The sequence below is a fragment of the Sipha flava genome, unplaced genomic scaffold (assembly GCF_003268045.1).
Source record: "Sipha flava isolate LNK unplaced genomic scaffold, YSA_version1 235_pilon_pilon, whole genome shotgun sequence".
Taxonomy (NCBI): Eukaryota; Metazoa; Arthropoda; class Insecta; order Hemiptera; family Aphididae; genus Sipha; species Sipha flava.
In genome coordinates, this window is record NW_020272876.1 from 424,720 (window position 1) to 444,641 (window position 19,922).

General features: G+C 30.6%; 1 protein-coding gene across 2 annotated transcripts in view; it reads right to left on the reverse strand.

The window, feature by feature from the left end:
• Positions 1 to 8,694: 8,694 nt before the first annotated feature.
• LOC112683756 (homeobox protein engrailed-2a-like) overlaps positions 8,695 to 19,922 on the reverse strand; it is a 61,795-nt gene continuing 50,567 nt past the window's right edge. The window contains exons 4-5 of one of the 2 annotated variants that reach the window (XM_025554917.1): positions 16,831 to 17,162; positions 8,695 to 9,213 (exon numbers count right to left, since the gene is read on the reverse strand). In XM_025554917.1, coding sequence (XP_025410702.1) covers positions 9,193 to 9,213; positions 16,831 to 17,162 — 353 coding nt within the window. In that variant the 3' untranslated portion in view covers positions 8,695 to 9,192. The remainder of the gene's footprint in view (positions 9,214 to 16,830; positions 17,163 to 19,922) is intronic. The other variant, XM_025554918.1, reaches the window with a different exon arrangement.

The following is a 19,922-nucleotide window of genomic DNA, read 5'->3' on the forward strand; positions in this document are numbered from 1 at the left end:
GAAACATATTTTACGTGTTTACTTTATGTTTGGTAAAATTGTAACAAATTGTACTATACCCATTTGTTTATTTCCTATTATTATAAATTAATTTCATTACTTTTTTGTAAATTGCCAACAAAGTATTGATAAAAGTATTATTATTATAGATAGAAAAAATAATGAGTAACTTATTATCAACATGGATAACAACAAAAGTATGATTTGATCAAAGTACGATAATATCAATGTATTCGGTACGGTAATTTATATGCACGGTCCCCTACAAGGACACAACCGGATAAAAGACATTGGCTACGATCTCAATTCGTACAATGCGTGACGACCGAATGCTCACTGGCCACGGGTCATCTAACACAGTTTTCCTAGAGTTCGTATTCAATTTCAGCGAGTTAGTGTTTTACATCAAAATAAAGACATTTAATTTTCACCACCGCTAGTAATTGAAAATGAGGGTACATGAACGTGCATTAAAAACCAACCTTGATTAATGTTGTAGTATGATTATTTTGAAAAATAGAGTATGAACTCGAAGCTGTCAACAATTGAAATATGAATTACAATTTTCTGATAATTGATAATTGATAATGTTATTGATTATTAATTTAAAGTTGTTATTTCATTATCAATATTAAAATAATGCTATTATTACAATTATTATAAGTACTGCGTTACGGTTGTGCGTATAATAAATTCGTTCTCATAAAAAAAAAAAATTATTTTTCTAATCCAAAGTATATTTGTTATAAAAGTGAAGCAAAGTAATTAATTTGCAACGCACAGGGGGTTTTCAGTGCGGGTAACCATGACTAAAATTGAAACAACCTTGTATGTGAATTGAATTGTATTAAGGTAGTGGTACTCGGATCGTTTATCGATATACCACTAAAAGTACGTTCAGCCGAAATTCAAAACCTAATTTTTTTATTTCATAGGTTAACCACTACGTTTTTTTCTTTCGGTATACTAGTTGGACAACTACTTATACCATACTTGATGCACTCTATTTTGGCCGATAAGTTATCGTGTACCATGACCGGTAAACCGGAGTTTACCGAAAAGTGCCCTGTATACCGAATACTGTGTACAAATACAAGCACGATTCAAACGCAGAAACATATTTCATAGTCCACCAGGCAAACAAATGTTTCAATCAGCCACACATCTAGCCCTCCTGTTCAGACATATTCGCTTTTTTGTTGTGATGGCTTGAACGGTTAACGAACCAAATGGTACGCGTATCGGTTAACCTGTCTAAGTTCCCGGACACACGTTCAAAGCCGGTGATTCACGCGTGTATTTCAACAAACATCAAAGGAAATGTAACCAGGTCCCGCTTAAATATTTAATCACATCAAGGCAAACTTAAGTTTTGCCACCCTCTTACTTGTAAATTCTACATTGAATATATTTAATAATATAATAAATGATAAATTATTTCAAATTAAATATTAGAAAATCATTGGAACGAATTAGAAATAAAAAAATATTAGGACAGCTGAAATCGTATGAAATATTTTTATTTAGACGTGAGCTATAACATTTTCATCGCCTGCCCGCCCACCTATTTACGATTTTTCCCTTGTTTTTTTAATTCGTAAATTGCATGACGGAAATCAAGAAGAAGAAGAAGTGGACATCGAACTACTCTGAGATGTGGAATGTTGCTGTCGAAACTTACCATGACCGGAAGAAAAAAAGAAGGTGTATAAATAAGTATTTGCCGAGTGTTCTGTAACGGGTTTGACGATAAGGATACAAGTGGAATATAAGTGAAATATAAGTGAAAACTTCTATAACGTATGTTACATCATTACCTACGTGTATTTTATAAACATCATAATATGCACAATAGACATATTATGCACTGATTATATTATATTAAGCTCCTTTGGTTTAGGTTTCACTTATATATTTTATTACTGTAAGGCTCCGGCCAATAGAGATATTTAAGAGAAAGACAGTTTTCCGCAATTACCATCACGAGCACCTGAAGTCCGTACAATCCTATATTTTCGATAACTTTATTCGTAAACCGTAAGTAATAATAAATTTGTTTGTATTAATAATAATTTAGATTAATTGTTATTTATTTGTAATATTAAGATCCTAATACTATTCATGCTCCCGAGCTATGGTGAAAATATATTCAAAAGAACTAATTTCTTCCCTGAATACCTTATATTTAACGGGTCATCCCCGACCACGTTACAGAACAAAAACAAAGAAAAGTAAACCCAGCGTTCGTTGAACGCGTTCCAACGTTGTAAAGCCGTTATTTGACGTTACGTGCATATTGAATGCTCGGCGGCCTCGCCAAGGTGCCGCGCGTTAAAACGACGCGGGTGCGCACCGACCTAAGTATTCGCAGCAAGTTCTCGCTCATCCACGCTTTCAATTAATCGCGTAGGCCATTTGCACGCGCGATGGCAGGCGGTACGCCCGACCGGCACAAGACCAGCAGCGGTGAATAGTAGAAACGCGCGGGGGTAGGCAAACAGGGTCGGAGGTGAAAACGTGCGCAGGACGATGGCGGGATAGGTGCGAGGTGGCAGCCCGTTCGACAACCCGTGCTAATTGAAATCGGTAACGTCACGTGCGGCAGGGCCACGAGTCGGTGGTCCTCGGTCGGTGGGTGAGCGAGAGGGGGCGGAGACGGACTTCTCTTCCGCGCCGTTTTCGCTTTTGCTTGACGTGCCCAACACCGACCACCATACATTTCTCGACGTAATAATAATTTATACTTCCACTGGTGGTCGTTTCAATAAGCGCGCGTGCGCAAACAACAATAGTTTTTATTTTACTCTCTATCTCTCTCTTTCTCTCTCTCTCTCTCTCATTCCGCGTTATAAACAATTCCGTTGACGGTTCAGAAACACGTGCCAACGACGCGATGCGCATTTTGAACGTCATTAATTTTAAAGCAGACAAAACCTGGCCGTGGGTTTCTCCAGACACATCGTTTTTGTAAAAATTACGATAGGGGAACGGATTTTGTAGTCGCACGGACGTCGAAACGCGTTGTAGAAAAATCAATAAAGCCTTTCGATCTCATACGAAGAAAATACCGAAAATATAGCGACCTAAATGGTGGTACTATATACGCGGTCAAACTCGTTGTTCCCTACACATTTATCCAAAGGTGTGCACGTGATATTATCAATCGCGAGCCTATTTATTTTTTTCCGTCTCTTTTAAGATAATTTATTGTAACATTGTGATTTTTTATTTTTATTTAAAAAAAAAAATGTATTTTCGAAATAACAATAAAGAATAATAAATCGATAAAGCCTAAATTTTGGATGCTACGGTTTCAAGGACGGTTTTTACCCCCTTCGCGTATCCGTAACTTTGCAACGCACGTCATAACTTATGCATAATATAATACTTCTGCTTATTATATTGTAAACGGTAGTAAGACAACATTGTTGTCGCTCGAACGGTTGTTTTTCCGTGTTGATCAAATAACTACTATTGTTGGTGTGTGGCTATTATATGGCTATATATTATATAGTAAATTTTATTTAAATGGCATCGGCTGAGCCGGGCCCCAAGTTTCTTTGGCCTTACGGTGTTGGTAACATATGTTTTTTTTATTAGTTGTGCGATCTAAATTATTATTATTATTATTATTGTTATTATTTTTATATTTTACTAAATCCTACTGTTATCCGACCTGATGGTCTCGCCGTGAAGGTTGACGACACTCATAAAAAGGAGAAGCTATGTAAGTTATGACGAGGTCCGTTACGAATAGTCATTCGTAATTATTTGATTTCGTTGTAACCTTACAGAATGACGTTATAGATATGTCGACCCACCCTTACTCACCATTTAACACTAACTGTTCTGTGCGCCCAAGCGTCATTCACAATCATATTACGTTGAAAAAACTCAAATTGTTTCTTTTTCATATTTTACTGACTTGCCTGATTTTAGTCCTACATTTTGTTGCATAAAACAGCTTATGTTATATACCTTTAATATTGTAATTATTAAATAAAATATTTCATTAAAAGTTTATTTGTTTTTATTTATCTAAAATATATATACACTACACTGGAAATGAATATAATTAATACTTAATTTTTACTCATTACCATTAAGTTGTAACAATTGAAATTTAAGTATATTTGTCTTGATCAATGATGGCTGCAAAAACATGAATGAAAAGAGGGAGCCAAGTCAAAAATAAAACATTTTTTTCTGATAAGCGTATACTACTTATATTATTTTTTTTTACAATTTAATTTATTATATAGGTAAGTGGTTTTCACAAATGAATTAATTTAAATATTTTTGTTATAGAACATTAATAGAACTAAAAAAAAATGTACGAGTCAATTTTTAAAATGCTGCCCTTACTAAAGTGCCGCTCTAGGCAGGTGCCTAGCTCGCCTATACTTTGAGCCAACCATGTACATATAGTTAAACTACAAAATGAATCTGAGTATAAGATAATAATTCAAATATTTTTAAATTGCTCAAATTGTTATTCTTCTCCCATACTATCATCTAATTTAGGAACTTTTTTTGTTGACAATAAGTGTTACAGATGTAAAATATAAATGTTATTTTGTACCAATATCATATAAAAAAGCAATTGTAACAACATTAGTTCGTAGTATATCTGAGTTCTGCTAGTTATTTATATAAAAATTGTTAAAATTTGGTATTTTTTTTATTTATTACATTATTATATTTATTTTATTGATTTATTATATTTAAATATACTATAACATAATTATGTATGTAAATATGTTTATAAAAATAAATAATATTTGATCTTGAAAACAGTATTGTAATTATAATACCTACAAGTTGTTAAGTACCTACCGTTGTCCTGTCCTTTATTTATTTAATTTTAAGTTATAATACTATCACTGACCTACATCAATATTTCAAAGGTCAGCAAAAATTCATGTTAAAAAAAAGATACCCACTTAAAAATCTTTTAAATTTTTGTGGGAATTCAGTAGGAATTTTACAAAAAATCTCAGTATATCTGATGAAATTAAAATCAGTTCATTAACCAGATTCTTGGATTCTTGGTTCATTATTTTAATCAGGATTCATCAAAATATTCGATAGATCAAATATTCCACAATATATCCAATACCTATACTCACTATATTTCTGTATCAGTAGTTGATATTAACTTTTAAAGTCGATGTTTAATAACCTTGTATTCGCTCATATAACGCATCTGATAAGTAGGGTAGGTTAACTATTGCGTAGGTTAGATAGGTATATTAAACGCGTAAAGATAGTGATCAACAGATCGAATCACGGAAGATTTTATAATTTTTGCTTTTTTTCATGTTTAAATAATAACTTGCATGCAACATTATTGTAGTAGTAACAAAAATGTATAGTTGATACAACTAAATAATTGTAACTAAACCTGAACGGTAATAACAACTAAATGAGTAGCTGTCGCTATGTTAACCCATAATTTTGGGTTATATTAACTATTTAAATGATTATCACAACTATTATTTTTTTCCGTGTGTATAACAAAGAGGTAATCGCAGTCGTGGTTATTCCACAGACTAAGTGAAAATAATTATTTATAGCCTATGGGTCTTTCTTGAAAATGTTATTTTCTACGTTTTAGATCAATATTGTAGTGTTCACTTTATTGTTGACTCGTTATAATTACACAGCATACGTTATAATTATTTGGGTAGGTTATTAGCATGATCCATTTTGGTGATCCTGAAATAGCTCGACACCATGACCGAGACGTAGTGAATTTGGTCAGGCCTCGGGGCTACAGCCCCAGCTGCCCTATATATATATATATATATATATATGTGTGTGTATAGGCCCTCTCATCAGGCCTATACATACAGTGCCATATTTAACGAGGGCACAGGGGGGTGAAATGCACTAGGGCCTCTAAAATTGAAAATTGGTCGTTTCGCTATTTTTTAATTTTTTTTAAGTTACTTAAGTTAGTTTTTAAATTTAAGATCTATCCATCGGCATTTTTTCTTTCTTTTCAACACTTTACTACATTATTAGACATCTTTCCCGCACTCGATTTAATGTTAGAGGACCGCAGCTCTGACACGTAGGCAAAGTGAACAGACACTGTTTCGGGCGGTCACCTAGGGGATAATCCCAAAATCAAGTTATCGATGTATTTGCGGATCGGAATAGCTGAAAAAAGGAAAAAAAATATCGACACAGATCGTACATATTACGCAAGTATTGAAGACTTTGCGTGCCATAGGATTTAAACACTTAAGTTAAAACTTTTAGTTTGTTGTGATCAAATATTCGATCGTATACTCGTCGTTCAAAAACCCATTGCATTTGTCCGTCATTGACCGATTGACGGCTCCGTGAATTCCTCCGACACTGTAATCCACCGCTATACAACCCTTCTCGGTATATTCAGTGAATGTAGAGAACTAAACGTAATGAACACATGTGATACAGTAGTGAGAGTCTGACGGTGTCCGTATATGTACGTGCTCAATATTTAATTTAATTTTTTTTTTATTTGAAAATATCATATGGAATATAAAAGTTATAATGTCATACCGTTATCTGTAATCGTGACAAAATGTCATAATATAATATGAAGAACGAAAGAAAAATAAAATATGGTTTCGTTAGGAAACAACACAACATTATCAATCGAGTATGCGTGTTTTACAGTGCGACCGAAGTACGTCACACGACTTTGAACACGATACGCGTATATGGTAAATAATTATATGGCATACAGTGTATGCTCAAAATGTTAGAATGATAAAAACAGAATCGTTTATGATATTTTTTTTTTTCAAGTAATTAATTATGTACATATTTCGTATGACTTTAATTAATAAATTTACGTATTTTATTTTTAATAGATAAATTCAAAGGCACAGACAATAGACAGAAAAAATATGATTATGATCATATAGCACTTAAAATCATTAAAATAAGCATTTAAAAAAGTGCTAAAAACATCATTATAAGCACTAAAATAAGCATTTCGAAAATTTAAAATTAAGCAAAAATATTTATTCAAAAAAAAAAAAAAAAAAAACTATAAAATAAATAAATCTTCACTTTTAAGACTTTAATGATTTTATGGATTTTCTAAGGGATTTTTCTGAAAAATAAAATGATCTTTTTGTTTTTGATCATTCTGATATTTGACACTCAGTTCTATTTTCAGCGTTGGAATATCTATGTGAACTTTACAACAATGCCTCGGACGGCGAATTATTTTTATTTTTAATTCTATAAAAAACGACTTTGCAGGAGAAAAATATAAAAATGTAACAAAAAACTGGTAAAATAAACAAAAATAATCAGAAAAACTGGAAATAATAATTTTTTTTAAAATTGCTGAAAAAAGCAAAAAAAGGCACTTTCAAATTTCATAATTTTACGTGTTATAACTTGACATACACTTCTATAGCACTCTACTACATTTTAAATCAATCCATAAAAATAAGCAAATGCTTTAACCCCCGAGCTCTGATTATGATCATAAAAATCATACACAATTACAATTATTGTAATTATTTTTAAGTGGTTTTTGTATTTTGAGGTTGATTTCATTTTTCTGGTGACTATTCTTAATGATTTTCTGATGGATGTCATAACTTGCTTTTGAAATTTGATATTGTTTTTTGTTTGGTAATTTTGTAGTCTCTTCTTAGATTCTTTCTCTTATTTATAGCTTTACTTTCATCGTGACTGGCAGAATGATTATTTAATGGATTTCTACTTTGAAGAGGATTTTCATTATCAATTTTAATTCTAAGAGCAACGGCAGCACAATTAGCAACATCAATTAAATATGATAATAATACGTGGATGAATGAAACTCAATGACACTTTTATTGGTTAAATAATTCATTATTCTTACAGCCTAACATTAAAGGTAACATTTTTAATATTGGATTTCGATAAGATTCTGGTATATAACCGGCAAACGGACTCAGTTCAGAATTACAATCCTGGTTCAGTTGCACATTTTCTAGAAGAGCATTGTTTTAAAGAAGTAGTTTGTCTAAATCAGAAAATGAAAAATCTATCATACCGGTCACCATCCGAACGATGAGATTTATAGAGTTTATGAATTTCCGGTAAGTTCTCGTAAATCGTATATCGTTCTCGGTATGATAGTGATTGCGTTCATTTGATCACTGGTCTCGACCCTATAACAGTTGACTTTGCCCATTTTCTTACCCATGATGTCCATTTTACGTTGCATCGAAGGTATTTCTTCGTACACCATTCGTCTATGGTTTTACGATCTCATTCGTGGAAAGAACCAGATTCAGACCACGAAACTGCCCAACAGAAAACGAAAAATAATAATTATATCCTCGAACAGTCCTCACGCGAAATGGGAACAATCAAGAAAGGTTAAAGAACGGGGAACACTCAATCGTTGCCAATGTCGTTTCTATCAATCTACGGCAAGCGATAATGCCGTCGTCACACGGTTGCTCGGAAGCGGAGACCCGTGACAGTTGACACGCAATACGAGCGAGCGAGCTCAGTGGTTTCTAACTAAATAATTGATACGTATGTACAATATACACAACACTTCATTATATAATGTACAAATCGTAATTGCTAACAAAACTAAGTGTAAAGGTTAATTTTATTCGTATCCAATACATAGTTTTTATGGTAAAATTTAACAAATTTATATTAATACAAAAGGAACTAATTTTTATTTTAAATTTATAAATAAACATCTTAATAGCAAGTTACACATTTTGATTAATGTTTTTCGTTTGTTCAATAATACATAATATTACTACTACTTTATTCCGAAAACGTAATAAAAACGCGTCGAACAATAATGTACCTACACATATTATATACACGTCATTTTCGAATCGGGCGATATTCTAGGGCACAACCGATCGTTTAATAAATATCTAATAAGAAAAAAAAATATTAATATTAATAAAAATTATAATAGATAAAGTTTCATTGAAAACACGTTTTCTTTAGCGAACAATACAAGACAATACAGATTCAGAGAAATACGAATAGTTCAATACATTTTTGTCGCATCTATTGAATCGTAACATAAATCAAGTATTTATACCTAATATATACATTATTATACATAAAAGTGAATTCTGCATCCGGGATATGGATTGTAGATCGGCATCGTTTAAGGCTAATGTATATATATATATATAATACATTATTGCAATTTAGTTAATCGTTGGTTTCCATGGCCTGAAATACAAATGAAACAGATTTTAATACACAATATATTACAAAAAAAAAATTGTTTTTTTTTTTTAACAAGGTGTGAAATCTTTATTTCACTGTCTAAATATTAATATAATATAATATAACACCTATATAATATATATAATATGAGTTACGAATTGACCGAAACGCGCAGATATAATAGCAAATGAATTATAATAATTCATGCACCCGACCAGCATATCGTTATATACACCTACACAATCATAGGCGAAGCTAAACACTTTTGTTAGATCAGGCCAAATGAAAAATATAAAAAGTATTATTACGTAAAATTAACTATTATTTCCTATAATATAATTATAAAAACAAACGTCAAATGTCTAAATTAAAAAATAACTAATAAAACCGATTATTTGAATACATAGAATAGACTTATTATGTTCTATTATAATCCTTATTTGTACTAATTGTACCTATATACTAGATTATATTATAGTATTATATGAAACGTACAAATGTATACGTTTACATGTATAAATATATTAGTCTAAATAATTATTAAAATATATAATATATACATATTTTTCGTTAGTATTAGGTCAGGCCATGACCTGACTGACCTGACCCGTAGTTTCGTCTATATACACAATAATAATATAATTTTTAAGTATACTGATTCGTTTCACGTGTGCGTGTGCATATTTATTTATGGATACTATAGACAATATGATAAAGTGGGCACGATCTTCAATGATTGTTGAAAAAAATCGAATGTGTATAGAGAAACTAGATTTCAATTCAATACGTACCTACTATATAGTTATGATACCAAAACACGAGGACACCGGAGTAGTTATATAAATGGATTGGATACATATAGACAAGTTGTACGATTAAATGTTCACTCAATATAAGTAATATAAGTAAAATTTGTAAGTATAAAGTTAGATATTGTGTCCATTCTTCTATTTTATACACATTCTATAACATCGAACCAATTTAAAATTTCAATTTACGGTATTCTAAAGAAAAAAGAAATATTACTGTGTGCGTCCAAATTTATCATACATACAAGGATATACAATATATATTATATCGTATAAATTTTATAATTTTTTATAATATCTTAAATATAATCTGCGGTGAAACTTGTACGCGATGTGTGTAATTTTTGAGACAAAAATCATTTTTTTAATGTACAGCTCTATTCGAAATTATTTCCATTACACTTTATGGGTATAGCCTTTGATTATATATTATATTTACATCGAATTATGTAGTAATTAATAAAAATTATAATTTATAAGATCCATTCGTTTTCCAGACGTTTTTTAATGTGTGGATCCTATAGTTAATTTTTTTGTGCATATTTTTTCATACTTAAATGAAAATGCATATTAATTGTTTATTTCTGGATATTGCATAGATGTTGCATATTCTACGATAATAATAATTATTATTATTACAATTCTATTTCTATTCATTAAAATACGTCTGTACAAATATCTACTGTTGGTCGTAAAATCACCATTATAATGTAAATCGATAAGTTATCAATGAATGACGAAAAGTATTGGATTTTCTCGTGGTAAATTTACAATTATCTACACGCGTTTGCAATGGATAACAGTAAATGTACACATGTTTTACTATACATATTGGAACACAGAATTTAGTTTTAGTTTGATCTGTCCATTAAATGTGGGTAGTGTATAGTGTACGGTATATTTTGTTTAAAAAATTATAATTACGCCTTATATTTTTATATAATGCCAAAAGTAAATAAGGTATAACAGGTATGTAAATTAATATCCAAACATATTTAAGACAGACAGAAATATTTTATTTTGCAACTTTTGTTGTGTAAATGTATCATATAACAGAAAATGTTAATTAGCACAACATTTAGAAACTATTTATAAAACATAAATCGAATTGCATGTTGAAAGAAGAAAATAGCTATCAACCTTTTATAAAAAATACATTTAGTCAGGTCAAAAACTAAAAATCAAAATACAAATTATTTTAACAAAGATCTATGTAACTTTATGGTGGTTAACGATATTTCACTTTTTAAATTAAATAATCCAAAGTTTAAATTGTTTTTTTGAAAAATATCTAAAACTTAAATTACCAGATGAATCAACCCTCCGAAAGATCTATTTACTATTATCCTATGATGATGCTTTATATAAAATTAGTAATAAGATGGGGAACAGCCAGATTTAGGTTTTACTCGATGAGACAATTTATGTATACGGACGATATATAGATAGTGTCATTATTGAGAAATTATCAACTGAAGAATATACAAAACCAATCGTTTTAACAGTTGAGCAATTACAAAAAATAATTTTTCGGAATGATTCAAAATCTGTGTTACGTCAACATACGTTAACTATCATAATTTGTTTAAGTCTGGTCAGTGACTAAAACAAGTGTTACAATCTCTGCAAAAAGACCAACTTGGAACCCAAACTTTGAAGCTAAGAGAAAAAAATACTTGACTGCAGATTCCATCTGCTTCGTCCCAAATTCAAATAAAAATTTTCAACAAAATAAAAACATTGATGTAAAAGTTATTACTACGGAGACTTTTTTTGGCATACGGTAAATTTCTGAAGTAAAAAACAACTTACAAACAAAAATGTAGCTATATCCGTGCATACGATGGAGACGTTTTCGATTGGCAAATAAAAAGATATTTAATTAGACTGGTCGCATTAAATGAACGTGCGTATACATGCCGACGACAACACATTCAATAACACCGGCGGACCGCGATGAGACAAACGTGTGTCCGCTCTGGTCATGCGCGCCCGCGCGTGTGTGGTCGCGTCGGTTGCAGCCGCCCGGTACGATCAAACCGCACCGTCGTCAGGATGACGAAAACGACGACGATCAATAGTACCTACCCAAACCAGTGCCGTTCCGAGGGCAGAGCAAACGGGGCACTTACCCAGGGCCTTGTATCTCCAAGGACTTTGCATTTATACAATAATATATATGTTACGGTGAATGATGTAAACGTGGTAAAAGACGTCATTCCCCGGTAAATGACATCATTTACCTAAAAATTGGTAAACGTTGTAAATGCAGACATTCTCCGGTTATTGTGGTCAATCACCAGTTTAATTGGAGAATGACGTTTAATACTTTTATGTCGGTGTGAACGATCAGCGATAAGCGTGTAGGTGCCGAATAAGCTTCATACAACTGTTCGTGTGCCAATACCAGATGTTGATAGAGCACGAGGTTCTCTGCGTAATTTACTTGCTGTTATTATTTCATGCGAAGATGACATGTATAAATTATGTAAGCCAATTTTAATTTGAAAATGTTTATTTAATTTAAATAAAATAAATACCCGAATGTCTGAACCAGGTACAGAATATGGGGTGTTGAAACACAAATATACATGAGCACAAATTTCTCCATGTAAAAAAAAATTTCTAGAGCTAGATGAAGCCATGAAAAAAATTAAAGACAGGGAAATAACATTAAGAGAAGAAGCAGGACATAAAATAGCTGGTCATCAAGGATTTAATCGATGCAACTGCAAAACTGGTTGTGGTACTAAAAAATGTGCTTGCAATGCAGCGGAAATGTTGTGCAGTTCAAAATGTCATAGTAACCAAAATTGTACAAATAAATAATTTGTAATATGCACGTATTTTATAATTTTATTATTTTTTTATTTTAACAATAAATCATTATTATAAATAGTACCTATTGTAAAAAAATCAGTGTATTATTTGAGAATTATCATCATTTACCACTAGTTTTGGTAAATGACATCAATGACCGGTGAAAGATGTACATTTGAATTTAAAATTTGGTTTTTTACATCATTTACCTACATAATCGAATCATTTTGGTAAAAGACGTCATTCACCGGAGAATGACGACATTCACCAATATTCATCTTTTACCGTAACATATATGTATACAACATACCATATATAAATAGATTATAGATATATGGATTGAGGATCGCTATTCTGGTGTACCTATGAATTTCGATATAATATTGTCGGGCCTTAAATTCTAATGATGCCCAGGGCCTTTCAAAACCTAGGAACGGCACTGACCCAAACAGCAGTGTTTATCGTGATAAGTTGTACGCACGAATTATTTTGATATGCGCGTCTTGATGGACTGACATCGGTCTGTTGACAGCACTCAGACCCGGCTCAAGTGTTTAAACAAACATAGGCGAAATTTAGTTTTTGCCGCTCCATACGTGTAAATATGTTGTCAAATATTTTTTTTTATATAATACATAAAAATAGTCCAGGAAAATGCCACTCTAGGCGTGGGCCTTTATCGCCTACCCCTTGAGCTGGGCCTGATAGCACTGTACATGTTAAATTTGAACACCTATGTATGCAGAGACATACAAGTCGGGATATGATGTGAACACACGAATTATATTGTAATTTTGACTTGTGTCGGATTATTTTTATGAAATTTCAAAAGTTTATCCATTATAAACGAACTTAGTAAAAACAATAAGTATTGTTTACGCATTTAAGTATTTGAAATATATTACTTGATTCCAAAAATATTATTTAACTACTGTAATAAGCCCAATGCTCAGCATGATCTAGTAATGTTATATAAAATTATATAAACTTTATATCACAAGTATTAAAAAAGATATTACGCGAAATACATTCAATACATTCAGGGCAAAGGTAAAAACAATAAGTTTTTCACCTCTTAACATGATGCTTTGTAATTGTTGAAACTAATTGTACCCACAAAGTTTAAATAAAAAAAAAAAAAAAAATGCTAAATCATTACATTACCAGTGGAAGGGAATCACACCACTTTGACTGATGTAAATATAGGTGGATCATTTGGCATTAACTAAAAGTAGATAGGTAGTTATGATATAACCAGTGTTAGACTGGTCATTTTCCCTTTTAAATAAATTATTACTCGTCGTGGACATTGTTACAGCCACATCGTCGCGAGTACATAATTCTTTACCCAGAATAAACTGTTCTTTATTTTTGTTTTTACTGTTTGTTATTTTTCTTATGGTAAATTAATAAAAACAGTAATTTTTATAAGTGTTAACATACAAGTGTTTAATTATTTTAAATACCTATCTCTCTCACCATTACGTCTCAAGATAATAACGAACGTGTTACGTCGTTAAATAATTAATGTGGTACCGATCGTAGTGTCCTGCACATGATCACTACACTACCTAATTTTATATATTATTTTATATTATATAATTCAATATTTAATGTATAATTTTTAAGTAGCTAATATATTACTTATAAATATTATAAACCGTAGAATTGAAGAAAAAACATTAGCAATTTCTTGTGGGTGGTGTAGGATGTGTCAAAACAATTATTTCCAACTAAAAACGTTAAATTTTAAAATCTAAACTTTTATTTTTTAATTTTCATAATTTGCTATTCAAATAATTTTATATATATACGGTTTAATTAAATATTAATCAAAAAAAATTGTATGAACTATAATGTTACACCTATTAAATTTATAATTCGTAGTCGTTAATTAATGTATCGTAAATCAATTAATTTTTTGATTAATTTTCGGTTTCTATGGTGTACTTAAACATTTGAGTTTAGTTTTTAATATAATATGAAAAGTGAGTTTCTTTTTTAAATATAGGTCAATTTTTAAAAACTTTATTGTTATTAATATAAAAAGACATGTTTGAATGTTTTATATGGTTAGCTGATTATGGATAATATTAAAACGTGTTTCTATTAAATAGGTTAGATAAGGGGATGATTAACTAGATAGATTTGATACATAAATATGTACACCTCTTTGCAAGACCGAATTTTAGTGAATATTGACCTACTGCAGTAATAGTTTTTAAATTGTTTTGACGTATTTTTTTTTCAAGAGAACTTATCTTAGCCAACAAACCAATAATGAAACATAATTAAAATGTATGTGCGAATAGCAAAATTCTGTAATGTGCATATCCATTGGCTAATGAGTTCACGTCTATATTTAAAATATAACTATTTATACATTATGAATTACAAAATATTATATTTGCTAGGGTGTAAGAAAAGTATAACGCCGTGTCCTACGTAAATACAACAAATCCGATTATTGCAATACGATGCAACCAATAAGAATATTAAAATTAATAAATTGCTGGAAACGAATCTAAGCGTCCAATGCGACTAATGAGACATGACCGTATTGGCTGATTTCATCGGACGCATTTAATCGTGTGTGTTTCAAAAACAAAATTTGTTTTTGATCGCAAATTCGTATGTGATTTTCACGCTTTGTCTGACGTACCTATTATTCAATACTATTATATTAAAATAATATTACATCATTTTTATATTACGTTATTTACTTAAGTTGCTATATTTTTTTATTTTCTTAATTTTAATAATGGAATTATTAATATCGAAAGTGCAAAAAAGAAATGTGTTGTTAAATAAATGGAGCGAAAAGTATGGGGATAAGATTTTCTGTCAGAAGCATTTCGTTTTGTATTGTTAAAGGTATGGTTAGTGTTAATTTAAGCGAATAGTTTATGATTAAATTTTAATTTAATTGCATAAAATAGGTTACAGTTAACAAAAAAAAATTAATATTAATAGTACGTAGTACAGTTAGAGATATACCTACGAATCGATCGTTCAACGAATTGATTAACTATAGCAGTTGTTCTCAACCTTTTTTTGTTCACGGAACACTATTATACATCACAAGTTTTCGCGGCACACCTACGCACTTGACACCAAAAACTTTGGCTACGCGCTAAGATATTCAGTTTCATCAATAGGTATTTTCAATATATTTCCGAATAACAGTACACTTCTAAGACTAAACAATTTTAATCTATACACGTATGATTTATCTGTACAGATAAACAAATGTAAAGAAATAAAATACATTGTGTTTTCAATATTTTTATATCAGACTTTTTTCGCGGTACACCGGTTGAGAACCACTGAACTATAGTATATATACTATATATAGTTAACCTACTGATACGATAAAAGAAAAACAACGAAAATCGGTAACGTTCTAAAGATGAACGTGGACGGTATAACAAAACTGAAATTTGAAAGAATGAAAACATAAATCACTTGTCGCCTTTTAATCGATCAACTATAATATAATATTAATTGGTTAGGCATATAGGCGTAGGCACTGCAATTACAACCGCGATGTACAACTACTACTACTACTACTACTACTACTACTACTACTTTAACTATAATATGATGATAATATAACAATAGCTTGTAAGTTTATTGCAGTAAGTATACATATTTTCACCATGTACATCGATGTTTATATACTCAGAAATACACACACACACACACACAAACATACATACATCCACGAACGTATATACAGAGTTGATTAATATGTAAGAAATATTATAATTTTCGGATTAAAACACCCACGAAACAGGTTTCAGTGGGAGTCGGATCACGCGCGTCGGTGGCTCGATGATAACGAAAAAAAGAATGTAACTTCGTGCTTTATTATTATTACTGCAGTCGTCGGTCGTATAGTGTCATTAAACGGACATATGCATCTAAATAAATCTTTATTATTGCCGTTACGTTAACCTACACGTGAATAGGAAAATCGTTATATACTTACGGCTTGTGCAGCCAGCTGTTCCTCTTCTTCTTTAGTAACCATGACCGTGCTGTGGTTGTACAGGCCTTGGGCCATCAGCTGCAGGGCTAGCGGGTTTTTGGTGCCACTTGCCTTCTTGATTTTCGCCCGTTTGTTCTGAAACCATATCTTTATCTGGGCCTCGTTCAGTCCCAGCTCGTTGGCTAACTCCTGTCTCCGTCTTTCGGTTAGATACCGGTTCTCCATGAACTCTTTTTTGAGTCGGGCCAATTGGTCGCCACTGAACGCGGTCCGTGGTCTCTTCTCGTCCTGTTGCTGCTTGTCCTTTTTCTTCACGCGCCTAGTCCGAGGACCTGCAGATAATAAACAACACCATTCCCGGTTAGAAATATGGAGGCAAACGCGACGGCAAAATCAAAAATATTTTCAGTTAAACACCTACACCAAACAAATAATTCTGTTCAATCTAAAATGTTTAACAACGTTATTGCTTCAACATTTTCGGATTAATTTAAGGACAAAGACAGAGTCCCAGCATATTGTACAATCAAATCTTACGGGTTTGAAACCGATCACTCTGATGCTAAATTTAATGCAATTTAAAATTCGTGTGCGTTTTGTTTGGACGTGTATCTAATTTATATATTATACCTATATATGCGCATGTTTATTATTATAAACGGGTAAAATAACCGGTCGGATGTATCGTGTGTGGTCACATGCGGAAGTAGGGTAATTATAAAATATTGAGATTACAATTTGGACGTAGAGTTTTTAGTAATGATATTTACAATGACATGTATAGTTTAACGTTTATCTCGTGCATAGTGAGTTTAAAAATTTAAAGTCTGTAAGAATCGCATTAACATGTAAAAATATGGTACATACGGCAATTGATAGATGTATTATATTGAGTTGGTGTATTTTATACTTCATCCCGTAAAGTTTAATAGCATCGTAAATGGTAGTAGGTATAATATATATATATAAATGAAAACATATAAATGTTTACATACATATAAACTATAATTGTCGTTAATTTATTTACATTATTATTTAACTTAAACTTGTAATGGTATAGTAAATATAGATAGTTAATGATTTAATCAAATTCTTGAAAAATATCTTTGCTACACCTATACGGTTGTATCTTTATACTTTGTTTTCTTTTATAACCATAAACTTATCATAACCATAGATCTCATAAGACCGTGGATCTCGTAAAAATAATTCAATAGACAGTCAATCTATGATAATTCGAATCTAAAATATATATAACCTAAAATGTTTTTTGAGTTATCTCTATTATACTATTATACATTTTGTATTTAATTTGTTTGTATATCAGTCGAGAACATATTAAATTAAACTGTTGCAATATCAAAAGTCTCACTATGCTACCTCAGGGCTCTGACGCTATTATATAAATCCAGTCTATTTGTTATATAAATTTCAGTACCTAATTTCGTACATTTTAATAAATTATTTATCGAAATTATTTCATTTAACGTGAACAAATATTCTAATATTCTTATAATTTAATAGCTAACTATAAAAAAAAAAATGTAATGGCAGTTCGAAGTTCATATTCATTAGCCAAGACACAAGAAACAAGGTTAATATTTAATAAATTAATTCACTTCAACTACTTGGCATGAATATGAAACAAAATGTTTAAGAAGGATAAGATGTTCAAAAGAAAAATGTGTTACAAGTGTGTAAGAAAGATTTATTTATAATAATATTTATTTCAATTTATTAACTAGTTGATATTTTAAATCTATTTTTGATGTACAAAACTATCTATACGTATAAACATATTCTTGGACATTTATGATATTTTTTTTAATATAGTACAAGTATAGTATTTATAAATAAATATGCGATAGTTATATTCAATTATAATACTGTCAAATCGCGATAATAACTCGAAATTCTCAAGCGGGCACTAGAACAAAATTGTTAATCAATTGTAATCACTTAAAATTTGTTTTCCCATTATACCCTTTTATTCACAACTGTTCTATTTAAAATTATTCTTTTAGTAAACATAATCAATACCAGAAAAATGTAATATAATATAATATATTAATGTAGAATATATTTATGTATATGTCAGAAATATTATGCGTTAAAAGACCTATACTTTTGTTGTCTTCAAATTTCACAAAAAGGATATGATTTTAGCAATTATATTTTATTAAATTATATATACTAGATAAAAAATATAACCTAGCTAATAGTTTATAAATAGAATCACTATGATTTTTCGCTTGGATAATTCTAATCATCTAATATTAATATTTTATTTCAGTAGAGTATCCAGAACTTGAAAAATAAAGTAATTTATCTTTTATTTTATTAATTAATATTTTATACTTGTCTTAAGTTTCGATTGATGAACATATTTCACGAGTGAATCGTTGGATGCTTAAAAACAAGTGCTATTCTATAATATTATCATATTGGTATTTCATTTGGTTTTTTTTTTTAGAATAATTTAATTTCTATAGAACCCTTGCGGTATTTATCACAGATTCTGTAAGCTAAAGGGTAACACCCACGTAAGCAAATTGTATAATTTTAAAGGCACATATAAATTAATATTATTGTATTACATGCTATTTTTTTTTAAGTCTACATACGTATTTAAATCGTAAAAGTTGTTTTCATTTTATAAATGTAAATTGAAATCGTAAGTTTGGTCGATACGCTCAACATGTACGCACGTTACTTGTATTGTCTCCGCTATCGCGTCGTTGCGATGACTACGATTATAATTACGATGTTTGCCTTTATACAACATTTACTTAGTACACAAAGTTCAAGAAATCGTTCTCATTGCGCCAGATATGTCGTGTTAAGGAATTCTATTTAGTTTCTCAAATTCGTCTAGAATTTGTAATCTAGACGTCAAAAATTAAAAAAAAACGTTTATTTCACTAAATCGGTTTGTTGTGCTAACTTCCGATGATTGAAGGGAAAAGTATATACGTAACATCCACAAAAATCTCGAATTATCATCAATGATCGACTTGCATCAAACACGACTTTCAGTCTTCGGTTTCATCGTTCTACATTAAAAATATTACAAATTTCTCTACAGACAAGAA